Source organism: Colletotrichum siamense (assembly GCF_013390195.1).
Source record: "Colletotrichum siamense strain Cg363 chromosome Unknown KSG_Cg363_contig08, whole genome shotgun sequence".
NCBI lineage: Eukaryota > Fungi > Ascomycota > Sordariomycetes > Glomerellales > Glomerellaceae > Colletotrichum > Colletotrichum siamense.
The window spans coordinates 617,251-643,129 of NW_023501021.1; the positions used below are offsets into that span (position 1 = coordinate 617,251).

At 56.3% G+C, this 25,879-nt stretch overlaps 8 protein-coding genes across 8 annotated transcripts; 4 read left to right on the forward strand and 4 right to left on the reverse strand.

The window, feature by feature from the left end:
- Nucleotides 1–605: 605 nt before the first annotated feature.
- CGCS363_v011789 (uncharacterized protein) lies at nucleotides 606–1,328 on the forward strand (the record flags this gene model as incomplete). Its single annotated transcript, XM_036643638.1, has 2 exons — nucleotides 606–732; nucleotides 793–1,328. The coding sequence occupies 2 exons, from the start codon at nucleotides 606–608 to the stop codon at nucleotides 1,326–1,328; spliced, it is 663 nt and encodes a 220-aa protein (XP_036490389.1).
- A 233-nt stretch (nucleotides 1,329–1,561) lies between these two features.
- On the reverse strand, nucleotides 1,562–3,421 carry SID4 (Acyl-CoA ligase SID4; the record flags this gene model as incomplete). The annotated part of the gene is made up of 1 exon (XM_036643639.1): nucleotides 1,562–3,421. The coding sequence occupies one exon, from the start codon at nucleotides 3,419–3,421 to the stop codon at nucleotides 1,562–1,564; it is 1,860 nt and encodes a 619-aa protein (XP_036490509.1).
- A 1,178-nt stretch (nucleotides 3,422–4,599) lies between these two features.
- On the reverse strand, nucleotides 4,600–5,781 carry OCH1-0-0 (Initiation-specific alpha-1,6-mannosyltransferase; the record flags this gene model as incomplete). The annotated part of the gene is made up of 2 exons (XM_036643640.1): nucleotides 4,600–4,667; nucleotides 4,719–5,781. The coding sequence occupies 2 exons, from the start codon at nucleotides 5,779–5,781 to the stop codon at nucleotides 4,600–4,602; spliced, it is 1,131 nt and encodes a 376-aa protein (XP_036490976.1).
- Nucleotides 5,782–11,343: 5,562 nt separating this feature from the next.
- Nucleotides 11,344–13,652, forward strand: AO-I-1 (Copper amine oxidase 1; the record flags this gene model as incomplete). The annotated part of the gene is made up of 4 exons (XM_036643641.1): nucleotides 11,344–11,678; nucleotides 11,730–11,993; nucleotides 12,053–13,360; nucleotides 13,412–13,652. The coding sequence occupies 4 exons, from the start codon at nucleotides 11,344–11,346 to the stop codon at nucleotides 13,650–13,652; spliced, it is 2,148 nt and encodes a 715-aa protein (XP_036490977.1).
- Nucleotides 13,653–14,481: 829 nt separating this feature from the next.
- CGCS363_v011793 (Nicotinate-nucleotide pyrophosphorylase) lies at nucleotides 14,482–15,466 on the forward strand (the record flags this gene model as incomplete). The annotated part of the gene is made up of 2 exons (XM_036643642.1): nucleotides 14,482–15,316; nucleotides 15,390–15,466. 2 exons carry the CDS (start codon nucleotides 14,482–14,484, stop codon nucleotides 15,464–15,466), a joined length of 912 nt encoding a protein of 303 aa, XP_036490978.1.
- Nucleotides 15,467–17,499: 2,033 nt separating this feature from the next.
- On the forward strand, nucleotides 17,500–19,959 carry CGCS363_v011794 (uncharacterized protein; the record flags this gene model as incomplete). The annotated part of the gene is made up of 2 exons (XM_036643643.1): nucleotides 17,500–18,053; nucleotides 18,126–19,959. 2 exons carry the CDS (start codon nucleotides 17,500–17,502, stop codon nucleotides 19,957–19,959), a joined length of 2,388 nt encoding a protein of 795 aa, XP_036490979.1.
- A 932-nt stretch (nucleotides 19,960–20,891) lies between these two features.
- Nucleotides 20,892–21,303, reverse strand: CGCS363_v011795 (uncharacterized protein; the record flags this gene model as incomplete). The annotated part of the gene is made up of 3 exons (XM_036643644.1): nucleotides 20,892–20,898; nucleotides 20,966–21,225; nucleotides 21,280–21,303. The coding sequence occupies 3 exons, from the start codon at nucleotides 21,301–21,303 to the stop codon at nucleotides 20,892–20,894; spliced, it is 291 nt and encodes a 96-aa protein (XP_036490980.1).
- Nucleotides 21,304–24,068: 2,765 nt separating this feature from the next.
- On the reverse strand, nucleotides 24,069–25,361 carry CGCS363_v011796 (uncharacterized protein; the record flags this gene model as incomplete). Its single annotated transcript, XM_036643645.1, has 2 exons — nucleotides 24,069–24,719; nucleotides 24,807–25,361. 2 exons carry the CDS (start codon nucleotides 25,359–25,361, stop codon nucleotides 24,069–24,071), a joined length of 1,206 nt encoding a protein of 401 aa, XP_036490981.1.
- Between the last annotated feature and the right edge of the window lie 518 nt (nucleotides 25,362–25,879).

A 25,879-nucleotide genomic window follows, 5' to 3' on the forward strand; every position in this document is an offset into this window, starting at 1 on the left:
ATCCAGTGTTCGTTTTCTCGCCTGAATTCATTTTTTGTTTCTCATTCTTCTTCGAAAAGCTTTCTAACAAATAGTTCAGGTAATTACCACCTACTCAATCGAGCTAGTGACGCAAAATGCTGTCTTCTGATTGGATCAACCCCATGGTCGACAGCCAAGCAGCCACAAGCATACCCCAAGCGGTGGATAACAGAGACGATCCGAATGTACCACAAGGCAAACGCCGCCCGATCGCACCTGCAGCTGGTTCGCATTCCAACGAAGGGCTTGCATGTCCTTTTTATCGTCATTGTCCTGCAAAATACCATAAATACCGGTCTTGTGCAGGACCAGGCTGGCCAACCGTCCATCGTGTCAAGTGAGCACACTTTTTCGTTGCTGTTGCAATTTTTGAGCCCTCTTCCTTTTCTTCTCTTCTCTCGTTTATATCTCATTTCACTTATGGATGTCTGACACTGTAAAACATCAGAGAACACGTCCTTCGTCGACATGCGCTCCCCATCCACTGTGGACGATGCTCCACACTGTTCATCACTGAGACGGAACTCAACAAGCATCTCAAGCTGCCTACCCCTTGCTCGCTGGACATTTCCAACTCCCACCCCATGGGATTCAACAGAGAGCAGGAAAAGGCTTTGAGAAAAAGACGCCGGGGTCCTGCAGATAAGCAGTGGAAAGAGATATATCGGATTTTGTTTCCCCTTGTGCCAGAGGAGCTCATCCCTAGCCCACGTAGGTTTCATTCCTTCAAACCCCACAAAGATATGAGTGTCGACTGACGATCGTACATAGGCTATGACAATGATATCGCAGAGTTGGACAAACGTCGGCGCAGAGACTTAGACCAGATGGAGAGCTACCTCAGGCTTGCGGTGAGGAGACGTCTTGAGCAGAAGAACTTAAAGATTCCTCGTGCACTCGAGAACCAAGTACGTCGACAGGTGATTGAGATCATCGAAAACGCCCAAGCAGACGCTTTTCAATTATACCGACAACAAGACGCCAACTCGCCTATGAGGATGGATGATCCGGAGATCACCAGCTGCCAATCTTCCGATTCCGGCTCTGCCCCGCAATCTCAGACAGCTGATGGTTACGGTCTCGAGGCTCCTTTGGAGGTCCCCACTCTCACAGCGATGACTGAGGGCACCCATGGTGGACTCTCTACGTCAACGGCTGGGGACATCTTCGAGCCATTCGTACCTTCGTCTGGCCTCCAGTATGATCTTGATTCTTCTGTGGGCGGCCCTAATGGTATGGGACAACAGCAGGAGGGCGCAGACTGGATGGATGATCAGCTTCTGGATGGCGAGTTTTGGCGATTTTGAACTGGGACTTTGAGCATGGGATGGAAGAATGCGTGGCGTTATGAGTCTTGTTGCGTTCCTAGAGACTTTTGCTTCGCGGACTTTGAACTCTCTCCGGACTCTCGTGGCAGCGTAAAAGGACAACAAGGTAGATACGTCATTCCTTAAATAATTCATTTACTGTCATCATAGAAAACACACCCAATACTCCTTAACAATGCTATTTCCAACCACCCCACACCTCCCCTCTGCCCCTAATCCTTCTTCTCCCCCAAAATCTCCTTGGCCATATCCCTCAACTTGAACTTCTGAATCTTCCCACTCGGCGTCTTGGGATACTCATCGATCCAAAACACATGCTTCGGCACAAGGTGACTCGAAAGGTGCTCCCTCACCCACGCCCTCACCGCGTCCCTCGTCAGCACCTCCCCCTCTCCATCCTCTCCCTCCCCCTTCCACCCCTTCTTCACAACCACAAACGCGCCAACGCTCTCACCAAGCCTCTCATCCGGCACGCCCACCACAAAAACCTCCTTCACCCCCTCCATCTGGAACAGACAATTCTCCACCTCGAGCGGGTGTATATTCTCCCCGCCCCGAATAATCAAATCCTTAATCCGCCCCGTGATCTCAACATACCCCTCCTCGTCCATCACGGCCTCGTCGCCAGAGTACATCCACACCGTCCCCTCCTCTTCCTCCACCCTCACCTCCGCCGTCTTCTCCTCATCGCCCCAATACCCCTTCATCACAAGATACCCCGCCGCCGCCAGCTCCCCCCTCTCCCCGCGCGCCACCACCCTCCCCCTATCGCCGGGGTCCACAATCTTCACCTTCGTATGCGGCATCACCCGCCCCACGCTCCCCGTCCGCTTCTCAAACGGGTCCCCGGGCGCCGTCATACAGCTCACCGGACTGGTCTCCGTCATCCCGTAACAAATCACCAGCTCCTCCAGCCCCACCGTCTCATATAGCCGGCGCATCAGGCTCTCCGGCACACTACTCCCCGCCGCGATCCCCTTTCTCAAGCCCCGCGGCATCTCCCCCTGCCGCACGCCGCCCGCCCCGCTCGCCAGCGCCTCCAGCACCGCCACGAACATCGTCGACACGCCATACAGCCCCGTGGCATCATACTCCGCGACCATCCTCACCGTCGCCGCCGGATCGAACGCCGGGCTCGGGAACAATATCCCCGCCCCCGTCGTCGCCGTCGCCATGTACCCCAGCACGCACCCGAAGCAGTGGAACAGCGGCGGCGGCACGACGATCCTGTCCCCCGGCACGAGCCCCATCCGCCGCGCGATCAGGTGCCCGTTGTTCAGCACCGACGTGTGCGTCAGCATCGCCGCCTTCGCCTGCGAGGTCGTCCCGCTCGTGAACTGTATATTAATCGTCTCGTCGGCGCGCAGCTTTTCATCCGGCACGACCGTCCCCCGCCCGCCGGCGAGCAGCTCCTCGTACCGCGTTAGCGCCCTATACCTCCCGAACTCGACCTGCGGGTGGAATGCGAGATTATCCACCGCCACGACCCTCTTCAAGCTCGGGACCGCCTCGCTCTCGACGCTCCCCTTCTCCAAATCCGGCACCAGCGCCCTCAGTAACTCCAGATTACTCCGCCCCCGGCCGGGCTTATACGGCAGATCCGTCACCTTGCCAATAACAAGCACCTCGACCCCGAGATGCCTTAGCGCGGCGGCCACCTGCTTCGCGTTGAAGCCCGGGTTGAGCGGGACGAGCACGGCGCCGAGCTTGAAGGCGGCGTACGTCAGCGCGGCGAACTCGGCGCCGTTGCCGAGGGAGACGGCGAGGCGGTCGCCCTTGCGCACGCCGAGGGAGCGCAGGCCGTGCGCGAGGGAGTTGGAGAGCACGTCGAGGTCGTAGTAGGACAGCTCCGTGGTGATGGGCGTTGTGGAGGCGGAGGAGAGGGCGGTTGGGGCGCGGGCGACGACGGCGGGGCGGTCGCCGTGGGCGGAGACGATGGAGGCGAAGTGTTCTGGGATTGTGTGTGTGAGGAGAGGTGGCTGGCGGGTGTTAGCTTTGAAGGGATCTGTGTGGTTTGAGGTGAGGGTGAGGTCTCTCTCATGTACAGGAGCAGAGTTGAAGGCAACGTACATCCTCTGGACCTTGGCTGAAGCTCAACGGCTTGGAGCTATAAGCCCTAGCAGAAAGCAGCCCTCTACCCGCGACCCTCGAGCTCGTCCACCTCACGAGGCTCGAGGACCTCGCAAGGCGGCAGACCCCAGTCACTGGTATCCTCATCTTGCACTGGTCGCGGACGTTGAAAGGAAACTCTCAGTAGTCCTCGCTTCAGATCTTCAAAGATTCACAGAAGAAAGACATTAACAAGAAAAAAGCTGACGAACGGGCGGACCGTCGATCTTCGCACAGCTCTCATATGAGAGTGAGAAAGAGAGCCGTCGTTGCTTGAGAGTATCCGTTCTGGCGGGTACGCAATAACCGGCAGCCAAGGCTAAAACAACAAGTGAGGGGAGGCTGGTCGCTTCTCGGCTCTGGCAGCTGTCTGGTATGCGGTGTTGCGCACTCCCACCGGACCGCGTCTGGCCGGCGGCCGGGGGGGTCAACCTACCTTACCCAACCTAAGGTCCAGTCTTGGCAGAGGGGAAGAGAGCTGAGAGCTCCAAGCTTCCCGATCCCAAAATGCGGAGAAAAAGGGGGGAAATGTGCGGGGTTGCACGCCGCCGCAACACAAGCGACAGGGAACAACTCCATTGCAGGTCCACGGTGACGTGAACCTCGGCCGGGGGCCCGAAGGAGCCGCCTGCGAATGCCCAGCTCGCTTCATTGCTGTCACGTTGTTGGCCAAGTCGGCCAAGCTTCCGCTGCGGGTGATTGCAGGTGCGTCAAAGAATAGACAGGCCAATGCAGTGGCTTGGGTCCCCTAAGTTTCCAAGACATTTCACGAGCCATGTAAATAACTTGCATCGAGGGACTTAAACTTTTTACCGCTTCATTTCTGACTGTAACTGTCTGGGGTATATGTACCGCGATGCTAATGACTGCAGTCTCTCGGCCCTCCTTGTGAAGGCCGTCCTCCTCTTGAGATCTGATGGTAACTGGAAATGGACCTCTATGCCGAAATCTCTATGCTTTTCCTGTTTTGCAGAATATGCTGTTCGCTCGTAGTTCCTTCCACCGGTGCCGTACAAAGCCAATTCAAAAATCAAAACACGTGAAACCCCGTCCGCACCGAAAACATGGCCTTTAGGACGCCGCTTGAGATGCAATTATTAAAAGACATATGCCGAAAGAAAAGTCGTTGCTGTCATGGGGTTTATGAGGAGGAGGCCTTCTCCTCGTTCTGCTCGCCAATATGGCGGAGCTCCTCGGGCTTCCATGTGCCTACATCCTCGTTAGCTGGAATTCTGGAGTCCTCATTCAACTGTATCTTACCCTCAAAGTCGTGCTTGACAAATGCCATAGGATCATCATAATCCTTGGCACCCATTTGCTGCACACCAGGGCTGAAGCTGGTGATGGGAAGGACCACCACGTCGCCGACCTTCTTGGAAGTTTCCATGCCCGTGAAATTCCTCCAGTCGATAGGGCCCTTGGAGTTCTTCAGGTCGAAGAAGCGCGGGTCGTTGAAGTAGTCGAAGATGGTATCCGTCCAGACGGCCGGACCCGTAAACTCGACAACGTTCTTGTCGATAATGTTATCAAGCAGGCCGGCTCTCTTGCGCTTCAGGGTCTCCTGCGTGATGCGGGTGACGATCTCGCGCATTACAGGGTGGCCAGGCTTAGACTGGATGGTCCACTGGCAGAACTGAATGCGACGGCTGTACCAGTCCTTCCAGTCGGGGCGGTCAGGGTCGGCCTCGATGCCGATGACCAGACCAATGCTCTCCCGGGGGATGCGCTCGGGAACCCACTCGAGAGCAGACCGGATAGCATAGGTATCAATGTCGGAATAGATACCGCCGCGCGCAAGCAGGATCAGGTATCGGAAGAAGTCGGCCTTGAGGACGGGGAGAGGGAGAGCGTCATACGCGGCGAGGACTTCGGGAACAGAGGCGTAGAGCAGACGGAGCAGGTTGACAGCAACCTTGTCCGTGATAACCTCGTGGACGAAGCCGGGATGCTGCTCGGACCAAGATGCCTCCTGTTCGCGGAAGCTGAACTCCTCCTCGGCAGGCGTCCACTTCCAAGTCTGCCAGATGTAGGCAGGGAAACGCGTCTCGACGTCATAGGGGTATTGGTACGCCAGCTTGTCGGCGAGCGACATCTTGGACATGTCCATCATGGGCTTTTGTCCAGTTACCTTCTTCGGGAAGGAGGGCTCCATGCTGTCGATCGAGGAGGCATGTGACGTCTTTGAGGAGTCTGTCGTATCATGATTCGAGGCGGCGACGGGAGCTTTCGTGGAGGTGGTTGTTGTGTCGTGGGAGGAGGATATTAAGTAGAAGACGATTAGGAAGAAGGCGGCCGCGGCGACGGCTCTCTTGGGGGTAAGCATGGCGAAGGTGGTATTGTAAAGAGCGAGTTTTCTTGTTGAATGAATTGACGACTATGAAGTCATTGGGAAGTCGAATTCCTCTTGGCAAAGACGGAAGCTGTAGTGACGGCGACGTTAAAGAAGGACGTGTTGGGGGCCGAAACGAATGCGACGTGGTTGCTTAAAAAAAGCCGTTGGGGACGTCGAATTCGGAGTATAAAGAAGGCAAAGCCGCGGCAGTTGGAGGGCCTGGACTACGGCTTGGTGATTCCTGCGAAACCAAAAGAGGTGGTGTCAGTTTGGAAATTATTAGGAAAATCGGGCACGTCGGCAACAGGTTGAGGCGCAAGAAGCTGCGCAGCGAAGAGCAGGCGGGTAGGGCTGGCAGGTAAATGAAGTCTGGGTCGGGGGAATAGGGGAGGGAGCTTGTTCAAGGTTTGGGTGGTGAAGGGATGAGCTGGTAGCGGATAGAGAGTGCGTGGGGCCTGGAGACGTAACGGGCAGACGAGGACCGGAGCGCACCTTTGGGATAGCGTCGTCGCAGAGAGAGGCGCAGGTCAGGACGGGACGACTGGGTCGAGTTCCCCGGCGATCGATCTGAATGCCAAGAGACGTAGAAAGAGAATGAAGACGAATTGACGTCGTCGAGACTCTGGAAGGGCAGAGTTGTTGTGTTGTAGACGGCAAGTTGGCAGAATAAGATGGGCAAAGATATTATTAGGGGACTTCGCCCAGGGTCCTAGTGATTTTTTTTTTGTCTTCGGTCAGGGCGATGCGGCTGGAGGACACGATTTGGGGTGGATGCAGGGCTGCGTAAGATGGCGGATGGCTGTGCTGTGCCGCACCGAGTACGACTGAGCTGTTCCAATTAAGGCACCGAACGGCTTGAGCGGGAGGCTGATCTGGACGAGCTGCGTGTCTTCGTAGAAATGTGGTCGTCGAAAGGGTTTTTGTCCAAGGAGCGAAGTTTTTGCTTCGTTGAGTGAGTGACGGTCGAGTTTCGCAAAACCTCGAGACGGCAGTGATATGGGAAACGGGCGAGACTTGGCACAGGGCGAGTCTTTAATAGGTAGGTCAGGATGCAAGGGAGAGAGGGACTCAGGGAGGGAGTGGAGGGCACCTCAGCGATAAAGAGAAGAAAAGAAGGGACGATTGGCAGATGGAGGCTGCGCTACTTCGGAGGAGCAAGTTGCGATAGGGAGTCGAGCGATTCGTCGATTCGATTCGCAAGGCAATGGACGGGACTGGACGAGACTTGGACGGGCCGGGGAAAGAATGAGCAATGGAAGTCCCTTCTGTGCCTTCTTTCCTTGGTTTGGTGGCGTGGCCCCCTGGAAGGTACACCTCAGGGTAGGTACCTTGGCTGCACCTGCTCCTGCTGCACCTGCTGCTTGGCTGGATGTCGCCGCCGGGTCTGCCTTCTGCGGGCTGCGGTGCTGACAACACCTCAGCAAAGTACGTACACACTGCACCGTCACCGCGTAACCTCCACCTCACCATCTTCACACTTGCCTTGTATGCGCATGCCCTACTGCGTGAGGTGCTTCCGGCCGTCGGAGAACCACACGATCGTCCCTGGCGCGAATGCTACGGCGCAGTGCTTTCCAAGTCCTTACCTGGCCTAAGGTAGTGGATGGATGGGCGCCGGTGCTGACGGGCAACTTGGCCGCTTGGCGCTGCTGCCAGGGGATTCGACAGGCCAGACAGGCCAGACGACGGATGAGACAGCACGGGAGGGCGGATTGCACGGACGGGAAAGACACCAAGAGATGGGATCCCCGTGCTCGACCGCGCTGGGTGCATGGACATTGCAGACACGAACAAGCCCGAGGTCTGGTGGCAGACGGGTAGGGCGAGCGAGGCAATGGATGAATCACTGAAGCACTGGAAGCCGGGACACGGGACGGATACAAACAATCCGAAGAAAGTGCCCAAAGACTTACGCCATCTGCCGACGGATATGACGAATGAGCATCGCGGCATCTGTGCTCGGGAAGAGCTGCCGAGCGAGAGTGACTTTGAGACGGGGGACGGGGGACGGGAGACACGGCGGCGGTCCAGACAAAGAGTCCCGTCTCGTCGATTGACTCGAGTCCGTCTCGCCCGTCTCGCCCGTCTCGTGCAAGTCTCGTATCGCGTCGCGTCAAATGCCTTCTGCACTCTGCTCTTAGTAAGGAGTGTGTGTGTGTGTGAGTGTGCTCGTAAGATTGAGCAAGCCTTCGCTTCGAATGTGGAAGTCAGTCGCCCAACATTGTTGGCCCGGTTAACTTGGAAAAAGTAGGTATTCAACGAGTCGTGGGACGGCGGACGTCTAGCCTGATGTGGCCTTGGCGGAGCAATCTGCACGAAGCAATGCCCGTCCCTTGGAAGGCTGGATATTGGGCATGTTGGACCCCAAGGAATGGCGCACGGATTCGAGTCAAATTCGTCCATGGATAATGGATGGCATCACACACGTACGAATACGCAGGTGGCAGGATGGATCACCAAGCACACCTGATGAGGGGAGTCGGGGACACTGAGGGCAGGTGGAATCAGTTGGTCTCTGCGCTCCTGCACCTGCTGTTCGTCTTGCCATACCAATGCCAAGTCCTGCCTGGGAGTTCCTTCCACGTGTTTTCCATTCTCCGTGCCTTACCTAAGCCAGGCACTCGCTGGCTCACCCCTGATGATACGTACCTTGCCATGTACCCGGACGAGGCACGTACCAGGTGTCTTCTTCTCCTCCTTTCGCTTCGGTGTCCCGAACAGGGGCCTCAGCAAGATTTCTGGTAATTGGGATCCGTCCTGTGGATGCCCTCGCGGATCTCGGCGTGTCCATGGACGACAGGGAGGCCCGAAAAAGATCGAGAAGGAGAAATAAGAATGTCAATTGAGTACCAAAAGCCGGCCCAGAAAACAATCATGGAGATCCCCGGGCCATCACGACATCAGATAAATTGGCGCGTTTCAGAAGGGAGCACCCTGGATGGAGACCTCCTAAAATAGGTATCAATCTGCACCTCCACCTCTTCGCCGTTCATCCTTCAAGACTGGACTGACTCTATCCGTACGCAGTACATGCCTGCCTTTTTCAGCACCTGCAGCAGCACCACCAGCTCCAGACTACGGCTGTCCAGAGCCCAGACGCCGTCGAACGCAGTAAAATGCCTCCACGGTTCGCAGACGTCGGCCATCGCTTGTGCTCGTCAAGCCTCATCAAGCCTCGTCAACTCAACCAGAGACAACTCCCCGCACCCACGCGAACCAATAGCAGCACATCCTTCGCCATTAAACTTGGCCTCGACCAGGAGCCTTCCCCGTCCTCCGCTTTTCTTACTGAACTGCCGTGCGCCATGGAACGACCATCTCGTCACTGCCGCCAAGATACCTCACCCAAGGCAGGCTGTTGTCTTGTCCTGTTTCGTGGCATCGACGCCAAGTGGCCACTCTCATGTCATGACCGGTAAAAGGACGTGAACACCCCACGCAGCATCAAGCCATCGCATCGCCAAACGCCGCCCAGAGCCATGAACACCACTCCAGTGTCGTCCTCAGTCCGAACCGTCTCCGTTTCGCCAAGCATGCAGACTTGAGACGCTCCCTTACTGCTCGTGGCACATCACTTACAAAACGCAGTGTGCCCACAACAAGAAATTCCTGACATCAAACAGCATCAACCTTACTCCCGCGTTTGGGGCTGAGCGCCCTCCACCTTCGTCCGATGTCTCTGCGAAAAGTCTAGACATTCCGCCGTCCCGCCCTGTCGCCCTGCAAAATCGCCATGCCACGCAAGCCATTTCACGATGCATCTACCAGATGACTGGCCGCCGGGTGCATCCGATGGTCTCGGCTCTAGGCGGATGACTACAATCCGAACACCAGCGACCCAACGACCGGTCTCGCTCGCACCTCGAGACTGATGCCATCCACAGCCCCCACATTGGCAATCGACAGAACGGCCCGCCGTTGCGAGAAGAACCACGTCTACGCAACGTCTCTCAGTCCTCTTTTCTTTTTCTTCCCAAACAGCGGCCCACTGCTTTATCTCAGATAGCCTCAACCTCAGCCGCAGGCCACAGCGACCCGGTCTTGCGGATGACTCCTGCCGATCAAGTCATGCCCCGTTGGACGACGGTCGATCAGAATCTGAACTCGTCCAGGGGAGCTTGACAATGCCATATGATGACTTGCTTAATTCGAAGTTTGTTTTGCCGCACAAGAGACGACGGCGCACGTTCCGCCGTCGATTATCATTTCGACAATCATCACGGACTCGGCCATGATAACTTAATCTCTACGGTGGTGCGTTCTCATTTTGAAGAGCGAGCATTTCTCTCAAACAAGTGTTTGTATGCGAAACAACTCAAGTCCAAACTCTCGACCCGAGCTGTCCCATCAACTCGGTACGGCTCTTCAACAGGGCCGTCCTTGCTGTCGTCTTTGCCGTCGCTCATTCTCGGGATGTGGGTCACCAACCTTGCCTTGCCTTGCCTTCCCTACACGGGTGTCAAATTCAGGGTCGCGGGATATGTCTCTGATCGTCATATCAACGCTCTTCGTTTGGAAAAAGTCTCTTGGTCTCATGTGCCGAGACGTGCAACGGACGAGCGGCCTGCCGTCTGACCGGGCGGCAGCCTGCAGCTTCGGTATGCCGTGTCACGGGCCAGCCTGCCGAGGTGCTTCTTGTCTACCACTCTTGATACTTGATTGTGGACCGGCCTCCGTCCGGATTGCAACGCTCGAGTTTGAGGGGATAACCAGCATTGCGAATTGCGACCTTGGAGGTCAGATGAATCGCATGCTTCGAACGTAGCTTAATCTTAATCTTCTTTTCCTGCAGATCTGCTCATGCTATGTTGATGCACGGCTCCGACGTTGGACCGTCGTTGACGCAACTCTGTTCGGGCCGTGTGGCGGTCGTTCCCGCGGCCATTGAATGGCACAGAAAACATCGCAGTTGAACAAGCAAACACAAACGGGATGCAACGACACAGGAAACGGGCCTTGGGCCAGACGGTGACTCCAGCCTTTCGGCTGGCGCCCGGAGAAGTTCGTCCTCGCCTGATCAGCTTCGCGCGCGATCCTTCGCTGCGGCACCAACCATACCCCCAAGACGCTGATGGAGGCCGCAGCCAATCGCCTTGCTGCACCGCATGGACTTTCCCAATGCGGCATGAGATCAGCTTAAAGAGACGACGAGATCTCCAAAAATGTTGGAGAAAACTACAGCTCATGAGCGTCTGGATTGGACATGCACGACAGCTTACCCCACCGTGATGAAGCTATCATCTTGACAAGACCAATTACCCCGCCGTCATGGTCTTGAGCTGGCCGAGTTGGTTTGCATATCGCGTCAAGACTATGTGTAGTCGTGCTTCCCACAGGAAGCAGCGGCATATCTGTGGTCACACGCCAAGATAACCGTCGCATACCGGAGGCGTTTGAATGGCTCGATATCACCAGACTACTGCAAGATCCCCCGCATTGCATCTCGCCCAGCCGCCCGTTGAGGTCTAGATAAGGCTGGCCGCTGCCGCTCCCTCGCCCGCCTCAGCCAGTCCGTCTCAATTCGCAAGAAAAACAATACGTGATTGTGCAGACATGGCCATTCATCCGTTGAAAGACCTCTCCGAGGCCGAGTTCAAGCTTGCTGGCGACGTCGTGAAGAAGCTTTACACCTCTGAAGTGACGCTCTTCTTCCGCGCAATCTACCTGCAAGAACCGAAGAAAGCAGAGCTCATTCCCTTCTTGCAGGCCGAGCATGAAGGCACCCTCAACGACAGCACGCCGCGGCCCCCGCGACGGGCGCGGCTCCAGTACGATGTAATCAAGAGCGGGAAGCTCCCGGAATACACAACGTCCATCGTCGATCTCGAAACGAAGACAGAAGCCGAGCGCATCGTGGCCAAGCCAGAGTCTCAGACCGGCTACACCCCGTAAGCCCCTCCTGGAAAGCCATGTCTGCCCACACTGACACGATATCACAGCGATGAGTTCGGCGCCTTCCAAGACGCCTGCATCGCCTCTCCCCTCTTCAAAGACGCAATGTCGGAGTTCTCCCTCCCCGAGAACTTCACAGTCACGATCGACCCTTGGCCCTACGGCGGCCCAGACCCCTCGGACGGCGCCATTCCGCGCACCATGCAAGGCCTCGTCTTCGCCCGCGACGCCGCCGCCAACAACCCGGACTCGAACCACTACGCCTACCCGATCCCATCATCCCCGTCATGGACTTCACCACCAAGAAGATCGTCCGCGTCGACCGCCTCGCCACGGGCGGCAAAGACGACCCCCTGCACCCGCAACCCAGGAACACATCCGCGGGCCCCAAACCGCTCTTCACGACGAAGATCACCCCCGGCGCCGAATACGTCCCGGAACTGCTCGACATCCCCCAGCGCGCGGACCTGAAACCCATCAACATCACGCAGCCCGAGGGCGCCAGCTTCACAGTCCACAGCGACAACCTCGTCTCCTGGCAAAAGTGGCGCTTCCGCCTCGGCTTCACCCCGCGCGAGGGCGCCGTCCTGCACGACCTCTGCTACGACAACCGCCCCGTGCTCTTCCGCCTCAGCTACAGCGAGCTCACCGTCCCCTACGGCGACCCGCGGCCGCCGTTCCAGCGCAAGCAGGCCTTCGACCTCGGCGACGGCGGCTTCGGGCGCGTCGCGAATAACCTCGAGCTCGGGTGCGACTGCCTCGGCGCGATCCACTACTTTGACGCGCTGCTGGCGGACGCGGGGGGCAACCCGACGGTGGCCAAGGCGGTGGTGTGTCTGCACGAGCAGGACAACGGGATCGGGTGGAAGCACACGAACTTCCGCACGAACCGGGCGGTGGTGACGAGGTTGCGGGAGCTGGTGGTGCAGTGCGTCGTCACGCTGGCGAACTACGAGTATGTGTTCGCGTACAAGCTCGACACGGCGGGGGGGATCACGCTGGAGACGCGGGCGACGGGGGTGATGAGCGTGGTGGCGATGGACGCGGGCAAGACGGAGAGCGAGTACGGGGTCGTCGTGGCGGACGGGGTGCTGGCGCAGAACCACCAGCACGTGTTCGCGGTGCGGATCGACCCGGCGGTGGACTCGTACGCGGCCGGGGACACGGGGGTCGTGGTGGAGGAGAGCGTGCCGGTGGCGATGGACGAGCGGACGAACCCGTACGGGAATTTCTATAAGGTGGTGAAGCGGGAGGTGGAGCGCGCGTGCTGGGTGGACGCGGAGCCGCGGGTGAACCGCGTGGTGAAGATGCAGAACCGGCGGGTGCGGAACGCGGTGAGCGGGCGGAACGTGGCGTATAAGCTTGTGCCGAGCGCGACGCAGCTGATACTCGCGGACGAGGCGAGCCAGGTGAGTAAGAGGGCCAAGTTCGCAAGGCACCATGTGTGGGTGACGGGGCACCGGGACGAGGAGCTGTGGGCGGCGGGGGAGTTTACGAACCAGAGCGTTGAGGAGGAAGGGGGTGTGTGGGATATGGTGCAGCGGGGGGACTGGTTTGGCGACAATGATGGTGATGTTGGGGAGGGGAACGGAGGAGGGGAGGGGAGGAAGAGTAGTCCGGTCATCTGGAGCGTTTTCGGGCTGACGCACAATCCCCGGGTTGAAGACTGGCCTGTGATGTGAGTAGCATTTGTCCGAGTGAGTTGGGTTGTTTGCTAACGTCGGAACAGGCCTGTCGAGATTCATCAAATGCATATCCGGCCTGCGGATTTCTTTATGTCGAACCCGGCGCTGGATATGCCTGGGGCCAGGAACAAGACGAGCGTGATTGTGCCGTGTTGCGGAGGGTCAGGACAGAACGGGGCAAACGGGGCGAAGGAGGGGGGTAGTGTGCAGCGGGATCCGGCGGCGCATCTTCAGGGGCCGGGGCCGGATGTTGATGCTGAGGAAGTCGGGGCGCATACACGATAGACGGTGCGAAGCTGAGAGTATAGCGGAGAGGTTGGACGTGGTGATGGCTGCTCTTGGATGCCATGGTGGAAGCATCCAGGGGCTGGTTGTTCAAAGGCCGGCTTTGGGCAATGACGAGACGCTGGAGGCTGAAGTGCTCGGCGGGAATGGCCCATCGAGGGCAGTAAACGTAGCTTATCCTCATCTCTCCATCAACGTTTCCGAAGGATCGTGGCTAGCAAGATTGCAGCTTTTGAAAGACATGGCTAGTATAACGGCCACGTCTAGGTAATCTTCACCCGGTGTAAGTCAAGCTGAGTCCTGTGGTGTTCTCTCTTGCGCAGGTCGAACCCGCACTTGATTGCGAATAATTGCCAGTCTTTGCAGACATCCTCGGTTCTTGAGCCCGATAATTGCCACGTTACCATCTTGACCGGGACTTTCTCGCAGCAAAGACTGCGTCAACAGCTTGTGATAGTCGTTGGTGAGAAGACTTACACCGTCGGAAGCGGGCGCGTCGGATGCAGCACAGCTGGCGGCAATTGCACAGACGCCCCGCCGAGCTGGCACCCGCTAACCCCACCATCGGCAGCGACCGGCAGCAGTCGGCACCGACTCAAGCCGCGGCGTCAACGTCAACGAAACTCAAACCGTGGCGACAAAGACCCCTTCCTGCTCTTCAAGATTCCCTCCCTTCCTCGCGGCGCAAACATCTCACATTGCAATTTTTAATTCCTGTCAACCTCCCGACGAGTAATTGGTCCTTCGACATCGATCTACCCCCCCACGAAATCTACATACCTACCGATCGAACGAAAACTACCCCGCAACCCCCACCACGAACCGCACAATGGAAGACGTCCCCCTCGAACACGGCTCCCTCGAGCACCTCCTCCCGCCCTCCTGGAAGACCCTCGTCACCGCCTGGCTGGCCGAGGACACGCCCTCCTTCGACTACGGCGGCTTCGTCGTCGGCTCAGACCCACGCAAGGCCACCCTCTGGGGCAAATCCGGCGGCATCGTCGCCGGCCGCCCCTTCGTCGACGAGATCTTCCGGCAGTGCGACTGCACCGTCGAGTGGCACGTCAAAGAGGGCTCGCACATCGAGCTGCGCGGCCACGGCGGCGCGCCCAAGGGCAAGATGGCCGTGGCGACCGTCACGGGCCCCACGCGCGGCCTCCTCCTCGGCGAGCGGGTCGCGCTCAACACGCTCGCGCGGTGCTCCGGGGTGGCGAGCATGACGCGCGGGATGCTGGTGAACCTGCGCGCGGCGGGGTACCGGGGCGTGCTGGCGGGCACGCGCAAGACGACGCCGGGGTTCCGGCTGGTGGAGAAGTACGGCATGATGGTCGGCGGGGCGGACGCGCACCGGCACGACCTGAGCTCGATGATCATGCTGAAGGACAACCACGTGTGGAGCAAGGGCAGCATCACGAACGCGGTGCGGGCGGCCAAGAGCGTGGGCGGGTTCAGCTTGAAGGTGGAGGTGGAGGTGCAGAGCGAGGCGGAGGCGGACGAGGCGATTGAGGCGGGTGCGGACGTGGTGATGCTGGACAACTTCACGGGCGAGGGCGTCAAGGTTGCGGCGAGGAGTCTGAAGGAGAGGTGGGCTGGCAAGAGGCACTTTCTGGTCGAGGTCTCGGGCGGGTTGACGTTGGAGAATGTGGAGAACTACGTGTGCAATGGTGAGTCTTTGATGATGTTGAACTCTGGGGAGACGTCGGGATTGAGCGATTGTTGGGCTGACGATTTACGCAGATGTGGATATTGTTTCGACGAGCGCGATTCACCAAGGCGTACCGCACGTCGACTTCTCGCTCAAGGTCGAGCACTAGGCGGGATGGAAGCCCGGATGCTGGCGGCCATGAGGCCATTGTCCGAAGACGCGAAAAGGATTGCCAGGAGTCGGCCGGATAGAGCACAGCGGGAGGTCGCGCGGTCTTTTGATACCTTACTACTAACCTTAAAAACAAGTCAAATACAACATCGATTGAACCCAAGCCGCGATTCTTTTGAGTTTCACGTGGGAGAGGCATGGGACCAGGAGAAGTCGCCCTCTCAGCCTTATCTCAAATCATGTCCTGTCACGGGCCGTTGGAATTGCGATGGTCCAAAATCTGCTCGATTGGAGCTCGCCAAAGAGGAGATGAAGTTGCGGTGATTTAAACTTTCCGATAGAATACGAAGTTGCCCCGCCGCGGGGTGCCGATTCGAAGCGATTAAGCAAGGGCGTCGGATTGGCTCTTCAGACGTCGCAAGTGGGGACAATGCGAGGACTGCAACTCGATGCTCACCGGACATTCAACAGACTTTCAACGGACTTGAGCGGTCAGCAGCTCTCTGAGAGCGCTCGTTGCCTGAAGAGTAGGGATTTCCGAATGGTGGCAAGAACAACGCGGAGGATGGCGTGATGGAACGCAGGCCATGCTTGCCATGATCTTATCTACGGTCTTTGCGGCGATAAGCCTCAACTGCCCAGATCATACTCTTCGAAGGAATATCGAAACCAAATTTTGAGCTGAAATGAGATTATCGAAGCCCGAACCCCTGCCCTCGTCCAACACGGGAAGAGAGATTCTCGAGATGGCAATTAAAGGGAGTGCATTCGGGGCGAAAGATCGTTGATCCCGTTCTTGCGTGCAATCTTGGGCTGTTCCTTCAGTGCCACCCGCTCGACGCGTTCAACCTATCCGTCCTGCGTAGCCGTTATCACCCCTTCTATTCTGCCCAGAGCAGCCACCGGGTGCGACGTCAAGCATTACGCCAAGAGAATTGCGTTGCCCCCCCTTCCCCCTGTTGCAGGAAGGGTCGCCTCGTGAAGGTACAATTACCACATCACATTTTCAACGAGGAAAGTTTAATAACTTCGTTGGAGGAGTAGTCCTTGCTTGCACAAAAACTCTGTTTTATTACCCCAACACCGGCAGACCACCGCCTGCACCTTGCCCTGTGGCACAGAATACTAGAGTTTCAGACCTGACATGACACTGAAGATTTTTGATGAGTTCATCTCAAATAGAAAGACAGAATGGTTTGCATAGAATATTTCTATTCTTGTTGTAGAGTTGGGTGGTGTGTTGGATTGTGGCCGGCATCGTCGGAACTTCAAGTCGGAAGTCCAAACTCTAAATGTGGGACGGATTGAAGAGCCAACAGAGGTTGTCTGCAGTCCTGCACTCACGAAAGAGACACAAGGCTCTGCAGAGAAATAACAATCGGCAGAAAAGCTGGGCGCTTCCCTCACCCATCTGCCTGAGGAAATCTTTCCCGGCAAGTTGCCAAGACGCGGTGGACGGGGTATGAGGCGGCAGTTGTCAACCATCCCATGTATCACAACCGACTCAGCCAAAACCTTATTTCGCCTCCCACACCACCATTCCCACGCACGCAGCATCACACTTTCTAGAAGATGAGACCCCTTAATCTACTAGTCTTGACAGGAAGCACACTTGTCACATCAAAAGATGGGAAGGCCATCCCTGCGAAAGCTGAATCGCCTCGCTATAACCCGCGCGCGCAGGACAAACCCGTTGGGCCCTTCCTCCGTGAACTCTCTTTTCTCCCCCCCTTTCCCGCACACCATGCCCTTCATCGAAATACAGTTTCGCTCATCCACGAACTGACCGGGTTACAACTTCCATTTCATATCGGGTCAAGGTTTTGCTTGGCTTCCTGGTGGTGTTCGTTCCGTTGTATGTCACTGTTCACTGGGCATCCTTCTTTTTGAGAAGCTGAGACAGCATCTCGAAACATAACGCCGGTGGTCTGGCATTTCAGAACACGGCCATCCCCGGATCACTCACCCCCTCCGGAGCGTTTACACTCCCTCAACGCCTCGGAGACACCAAAACCACAAAAGCAGTGCATCATGTTCAAGCAGAGCCCGTTGAGGGCCAGGGCCCGACCCAAGACACTCATTCTCCTGGCCGTGGCCGCTTTCCTTTTCTACACATCATGGACGGCGTACATCCGCAACGGGCGGGACGTCGCCATCTGGCGCCACGGGCACGCGGCGACACTGGCCGAGGAGACACCCACGAAGCCTGTCGTCCCGCTCACTGAGCCGTGGAAGCCGGAGCAGCCCAAGACGACGCCGGCGGACGCGGACGCCAAGAAAGACGACGGCGAATTGAAGAAGCAGGAGGACGACAAGAAGACGGAAGAGGACGAGAGGGTCAAGGAGTGGGAGAAGCAGCAGGACCAGCCGCAGACCGTGCCAGTGCACGACGAGGCGGAGGACAAGAAGAAGGCCGAGGAGGAGAAGCGGAAGAAGAAGATCGAGGAGGAGGCGAAGAAGAAGAAGGAGAAGGAGGAGGCGGAGGCCAAGCGGAAGAAGAAGGAGCAGGATGCGGAGGCTGCGAGGTCGCACCACGAGCAACAGTTGCGAGACCAGTTCGCGAGGGAGTATGAAGCCGCCAAGAAGTAAGTGCCGCAACTAATTCGAGCGTCATCGTCATTTCATCAAAAACGCAGACCAACTCACATTATGATCAGGCTTCCTGGCAGCGGCGCCATCTATGGCAACACGCTCGCCTCTCTGAGCCGCAAGGACGACCGCCCGGCCAAGTTCGCAGACCGCTTCAGACAGTCCGCCGCGGAGGAGCAGCCCTGGGCCGCGAACCAGCGGCCGGTGCACTTCGACCCGTACCCGGACTACAACAGCGACGAGTGGAACAAGACGCGCCGCGCCGCGTACGTGCCGTGCGTCGGCGCGCTCGGCGAGCCCGTGGAAGACCTGCTCGTCTTCAAGGGCCACCCGCGCGACTTCCCCAAGCCGGGCATGGGCGGCTTCGACATCATGGACATGGACGGCGACATCTGCTACGAGCGCGACACGCGGCTGGGCCAGTACGGGCTGACGCCGCAGCTGCACGCCAAGACGGGCCTGCCGATCGACTGGGACAGCGTCAAATGGGGCGAGCTGCAGACGAAGTGCGCGAAGCAGAACGCGGCTCGGTTCGGCAAGGGCAAGCCGAACGAGTACCTCATCACGGCGTACGAGGACATCGCGAGCAAGTACGGGAACGAGATGAGGAAGCGGGAGGACGGCGGCGAGCTGGATGCGCGGGAGGACACGGCTCACGAGAGCCGGACCGCCGTGCTGCTGAGGACGTACACCGGCAAGAAGTACACCGAGAACGACAAGCAGGTGATCCGGGCGCTCGTCTCGGAGCTGTCGCTGCGGTCTGGTGGAGAGTACGAGGTGTTCCTCCTGCTGCACGTGCGCGACGACTCGGTCAACATCTTTGACGACAAGGAGCGCCAGAACGTGCTGGACAAGCACATCCCGAAGGAATTCCACAGCATGACCAAGGTCTGGAACGACCAGGCCGTGTGGGACATCTACACGGCGCTGACGGACGCCGAGGAGCGGACGGTCCACCACGCGCAGTGGCTCTCTGTCCAGAAGTTCAGCATCGACCACCCGGAGTTCGATTTCATCTGGAACTGGGAAATGGACGTCCGCGTCGTCGGGCACAACTACGACTTCGTGCGCCGGCTGGAGGGCTTTGCGCGGAACCAGCCGCGCCGGGGCCTGTGGGAACGCAACGAGCGGTACTACATTCCCGCCTTCCATGGCGACTACGACACCGATTTCCGTCTGCATACCGAGCAGGCCACGCGCGGCAGCCAGGTTTGGGGCCCGCCGAAGGTGTCCTTTATCAACCCCGTCGGTCCCAAGCCGCCGGTCGCGAACCCCGAAGACGACGCGTATAAGTGGGGTGTCGGGGAGGACGCCGACCTGATCACGTTGGGTCCGATCTTCAACCCGGTGAACAGTAGTTGGATTTTTGGTGATAATATCTGGGGATATAAGGATGAGGAGAACCCCGATCCCAGGACGCTCCCGCGCCGGACGACGATTGTGACGCAGTCCCGCCTTTCGAAGCGTCTTTTGGATATCATGCATGTCGAGAACCTGCGCGGTAACCACATTGCGTCGGAAATGACCCCCCAGACCGTGTCTCTGCTGCACGGTTTCAAGGCCGTTTTCGCACCGCACCCTACCTGGTTCGACCGTCCCTGGAACGGTGCGTTCCTGGACAAGTGGTTCAATTCAGGAGACATGGGCAGTGGCGGCGAGGGTAGTCCTTTCGGCTACGGACGAGAGAGGAGGTACCAAGGCACTACGTGGTACTACCGCGCGGAGCCCCCTTCCCGGTTGTACAACAACTGGATGGGCTACGTCGATACGGATATCGGCGGTAGGAACTGGGAGATCGAGCACGGCCGGCCTTGTCTGCCGCCGATGATTCTACATCCCGTCAAGGAGGTCGAGCCGACGGAAGCTGGGTTCGCTACCCGGTTTGAGCTTAACTACGGTTAAGGGTGTGCGGGAGAGGTCAGCAGGACTGAAGACGATAGTGTACATTCTGGAGCTTCACCATTTTCATATGTGTATTTTAGATTCATGGCATGCAGCGATAATAGACGTGTGACAAACTTCAAGACAAGACGAAAGGACATTGGTGATTGAGGGAGTGACTTTGAGTTGATCTAAATTCCGTGTCTACTTAAACCAAAGTTCAAAAAGAAAAAGCAGAATCCGCCCCCTCTCCCCTTCCTCTCTCCCTCTTCATGTCGAATTGGCTCCTATGAACCCTGATGGCTACAAAACATATGAGCAGAGCGCCAGATAGCAGCCGCGTACCCCTTTGGGGTTCTAGAAGGCTAAAAGACACACACACACACACACACACACACACACGCACACACACGCACTCCTATGGACCCTGAAACGAGGTATCCTGATCAGGGCTCCAGTCGAAAAGGCTCATGTCTAGAATCCATGGGTCCACAAGCAACCCATTCCCAGACCGCGAATCATTTTCCTGATGTTCCATCCCATCATGGACGCCAGTAGAATGGCCCAACCAATGCTCCAGAACGCCTTGCTGCTGCGCGTTGGCTTGAGGCTGAAGTGGCCCATGCATAGGCGTGGTCGGCAGATAGAGCATGCTGTCCGGAGCGCCAGGTGACTGGGGCTGATGACTGAAGGTAGATGGTTCGTTGAGGACGGCAGGGGCTTGCGCTTCAGTCGGTGGACTTTCACGTCGGTAAGATTGAGACGCCTCTGCAACAGCGCTCGCGACGATTTCGACCAGTTGAGTACGCATGGGAACGTCGAGAGAGACTGAGGTTTCGAACGTCGTCTGTTCAAGAAGCCGTAAGACTGATCGAGGAACCGCAAGTTCCATGTGTCGTTGGAACCGAATTGACTCCCTGCGTTGGAGAAGCTCCAAATGCATCTCATCATCCTCATAGTCTACACTCAATAAAAATCGGATATCAGCAACGGGCTCCGAGAGATATGAAAGGTAAAGAGGACTCACATGGACTTGGAATGAGGTCTTCTGGCACATTGGGAAACAAGAGCTTGTATATGGCTCTCCACTCTCTCTCTGTATTGCCCCTTCTCCTTGTTCGGAGGGCTGCCTCTTGCTCTTTGTTGAAGCCCTCCGGGGGAGTTGAATCGCTCAGCGGGCAAAGAGCAGCCTGTCTGAGGTGAAGGTTGCATTCTGTTTCTGTGTTGAAAGTCTGTAGGCAGCGAGGACAGTGAATTGGCAAGGCGTGCTGTCGAAGTATGTGTTCTCTGTAAAGAAATTAGATATTGATAGGGAGATGTCTGGAAATCAGCTGCACTCACTTGACGCGATGAATGCTTATCCATCCTGGCCCAGCGCAAGATCGGTGTTTTCCATGGTTCTTGGGATCGTTGCGGTAAAATGGGCAGGCGAGCTTCTTGATGAAGGAGGGACTGCTCTCAACTCTGGAACTTTTCGCGCTGGGTGCGTCTCTATCTTCTCCGTCATCGCTTTGTCTGCGTTGAAAATATGAGCGCTTTAAAGACTTTCGGAGACCATTGCTGCTTTGATCGTCTTGAACTCGAGCCGGCGGAAGTTGTCCCAAAACAGATGTCTCAGGACAAGCTGAGCTTCCATGATACACTTGGAACGAGGCACGACTAATGCCTCTGTTGGCCAAATTGAAAGCGTTTTTCAGAACTCGCATGTGCTCCAGACCGGCGGACTTGGAAGTCATGCTGAGTCCAGACGAAGACAATGAAGTCCTTTTAGAGAGGCATTCTACAGCCAGCATGTTGCAACTGGCGTTGGATTGTAGTGTCAATGTCGAATGTCGTGTCGTTGATGCCCCTTGCACAATACGGTGGTGTGAAAACTCGTGCCTAGTGAGATTCCTGTAGCTGACCAGTCGAGTTCGCTGAGAGTTACTCGAAGTTGTCTGGTTCGTGGTGAAGCACGATATGGACCATTCCAGGCAATGAAAATGCTGTACGAGCACAAGAACGAACTAATAGGAGTCAGTAGGCATGCCTGTTTGAAATACCTTTCGACAAAGTGCCTAATCTCCGAAAAAGGAGAACAGTACTAACCGTAACGCCAGCGAGATACATCAACCGCACCACGACAGACCCGAAATAATACACACCCAGGCCACCAGGAGACAAATAAAGTAAGCAGGATAGTTTGTGAGAAGGTATATCTATGCCAATTAACCACATCAGTAAACAACGGGAGATGAAATACACCTAGTCAGTGGGAATAATACTGCAACCAAGAAGTAGAATCCAGCAATTTGCTGTTGAAATATTGACGGGGTACTCACTGCTGCTGTCCAAGGATTCAGGCCCACATTGTTGCTTCGTTAAGCCCGACTCAAGAGATGACGTGAAAACAGTGTGCAAGAACGGCACGGGCATGACGAAAGATGGCGATATCTTGGTCAGGGAGTCTTCCCATAGCTCGATACGTGCTAACAAAAGTACAGACTCTAATGATCGCTTCTGTGATGAGCAATGATAGCGTAGACTCATAAGCTACGATATGTCAAACGTATGGAGAACTTGAAGTGCATGAGGGGACCGGGCGTCTTATAAAGGGCTACAGAAACAATCGAGAGACAGACCCGGCCGGCAACATGATGGCATTGACGACATTTGACAGGTCGGCCGCACGCCAAAAGCATGGCCTACCTTGTCAATTTCCCGGAACGCGCAACGGACAAGGCAGCAGCTAGAAGATGATGTACACCTATAGCCCCCATTTAGTGCAGAGCGACCTGCTGCTTTGAGCGCTCGGACCACCGCACCGTGCCAGTTACGTACGGTGCGTCCAAACTAGGTAATTGACATTGCTTACCCTTCAAAATAGCCTCGCTCTCCATTCACGGAGACCTCCAGAGCCTTAAAGTTCTGCGCCGCAGAAATGATGCATCCAGAATCACAAACAGCCAATAGGCAATTTTTTGACATCTGATTGTCGGACCAACCTCCGAAAATACACCAAAAATGATGCCCAGTATTCAGACAGGAGTTTCACTGCACAATATGACTGGCTGTTCCTACCAGCGCACGACTATCATGGCTACTATTCGGCCGTGACCCGCTCAGCGCAGGTTCACGAATATTTGGTTGACACCTTTGTAAGGCTTTTTTTCACGGAGCTAAGGGGATCGACCCACGGACGAGGACTTGGGCAAGTACCTGGTCCTAAGGCAGCTCAGCGATTATCATTGCACAATCTGATTGGCCATGTTTAGAACAAGGCTCTCAATCATGCCCCGGCCATCAGATCAGCTGCTTTATCTTTCGAAAGCAAGACGCAGGCCCCCACAACCTAGGTTCAGATGCATGAGATATCGGACGAGGTACTATTGCATACCCCTTCCTCCGTCATCTCTTTGGCCTCTTATATGGCCTCTTATATACCCGCTTTTATCGGCCAGTCCATCCGCAAGTCTCTCTGGATGTACCCGCTTTTACCGGCGCCGGAGCCGTCAAAGTCTGCCGATGACCGCCTCAATTTTACTACGACATTCTGGCCGAACACGTATGCAATAGTTCCGGAGCCGCTGCCTAGATTAAGCCGCAACACACAACGGGTGACTCCAGACGCATGGAATAGTCAATAGATAACTGTTTGAAATTTCATAGTCGGGCCAAACTTTGCGAATGGATAGGTAGGAACTGACGAACGGGGGAATGTATGATGCGTATCGGAGAGAGCTAACTGCGGGCGCTAGGGCGCTGGATGGGGCTGTATGGCATCCTCTGGGACCAGCCGAGTGGCAGGACCCGCCAGCAGGAATTGTGTCGGCATCAAAGCTGCAGCGGTAAGCAGCGGATCAAATTGCTTTCCCCCGAAGAAGATCGCACGCAAAAAAGCCTAACAGAGCTGGTTGCACGCGTTGGGAAAGAGAACGAAGTGCGAATTTCGGCGGTCACTCGGTCTTTTTCCACGCTTGCCTCTGGGATTCTCTCTGATCAATTGATCAGCGGCAAAGTGAGAGTGGCAGGCATATAATCCGAATGCATGAACACAATAATGCGCTCAACTTGGCAGACAACCGTTGAAATAATTCTGAAGTCCATTGCATCGCTGCGATCCTCGCCCGGCTCCTTGCCGTCACCACCCCTTATTCAATATTTGATCTGCAAACCAAGAAAGGAATCATGGGAACATAGGCGTCGTCGGACCGCACCATCTCCGGAATTCCTTTTGAGCGAAGACTAGGGAAAAGCTGCTTAAATGCCGTCACCAAATCGTTGTCCCAGTTCATCTCGCAGCCGAAAGCTTTTGCGAACACGTCCCCTCGCACCATCACTGCCCAGCACTCCGCCAAGTACTTGTCCAGCTCCTCCCGATTATCGCGATGAAATGGATCGTGTGCGACTTTAAGTCTTCGTCGTGGCTTGAAATTAGCCAAATCCATGACCTCCGCGACGAGCTCCGTCGGCAGCCCTCTTTTCTTCAGCATTTCCTCTACCGGGAGGATGTCACTATCATGCGGCATGTATTCGACGTTGAACACATCGCGCTGGGGAATCCGCGTGTACGGAGCCAGGCCCGTTGGGCGTTCTGGAAGGCCGAGGAAGTACAGGTGGGAGAGGTATGGTAGCTGTGAGTACGCGTCGCCGCCGGTCGCCTTGCTGATCATTCTCTGATACATTTTGGTCAATCGATAATCGCAGCGAGTCCAGGTCTCCGGGTGTTGGCGTAGGATCTGGAAACAGATGAAAACCAGGGTTGCGTTTTCGTACATATGGCGCGCACTGCCTTCGTCCGCCTACATTATCTTAGGTGAGCTCAATGGGGTCCTTTTTTCAGAACAGGCGGGGGCCACAATACTTACGCCACATTGACATATACAAACCGTCGACCATATGTCAAAATCGTTGTCAGGATTTGCAGCAAGGCGGAGCAGTGGCTCCATTTTGCCATGGATGAGCAGCGTCAGTAGGAACTGCCAGCTTTTCCAGCCGGCGCCATTAACCTGTTCAAACTCATAGCAGTGGTTCACCTCCCATTGCCGTAGAAGGCCATCTGCCCGGCGCTCGCTGTAGGGAACGAGACATTTGCACGGCGGATCGGGGCGGTGGCGACAGCTGGGGTTTTTGATGAGGTGCTCATACTCAGGCAGCCGGCCGAAGAGTGGGCTGATTTCCCTGACCATCTCATCGTCGACTAGAATCTCGTCGTGGGGTGGGCTTGTGTATTCTGTTGCGTATTTGCTGCGTTCGCGGGCGGAGTGCTCGGCGATGGCTTCTGTGAAGACGCGGATGAAGTCGTTGATGCCCGCCACCAGCGTCGGCTCGGGCTCTAGGCGGGGGAAGAGGTCTTTGTGGTCGGTAACATTGGGCTTGGCGTGGATGAAGGTGAATTTGGCAGCAAGGTCAGCCCAAGGTAAATCCGGCAGTTCGTCGGCCATTTTGATTCAACGTGAGATGGGCGACGCAGCAGAAGTCAAGAGTGGCGTGGAGGTCGGATAGTGCCTTTTGTAGGATCGTGCTGACTCAGTGGTTGAAGCGTGCCCAGGCTGGGCATTTTGGCCTCAGTCCCATCACGGTACCAAAGTCCCTTTTCATCGACCGAAGATGGAAACTGAGATCACTTGTCGAAATATGGCATGATTTTGTGTCTAGATACATTTCGCTGATTAGGCATCAGCTTTGTGCGGTCAGTAGACCGCAGCTTGTAGCAAAGCCTGGTAGTATGAAGCGATTGCCAAAGAAGTCGCCGTAGAATTAAAGTTGACAATTGGAGACCAACTATCCCATCAGATATCGGGTTTTAGTACAAGGTAAGGCTATTGTATGTCCATTTCATAGTGTCCGATCCATGAAGAATCGCACCACATGCGGCTTCAATCCATTCAACTCAAAGACAGCAGAAAGCCCAGTCACTGTTAAAGAATTTCTCTGCACTATGTGACTTAGATCGGTGCCT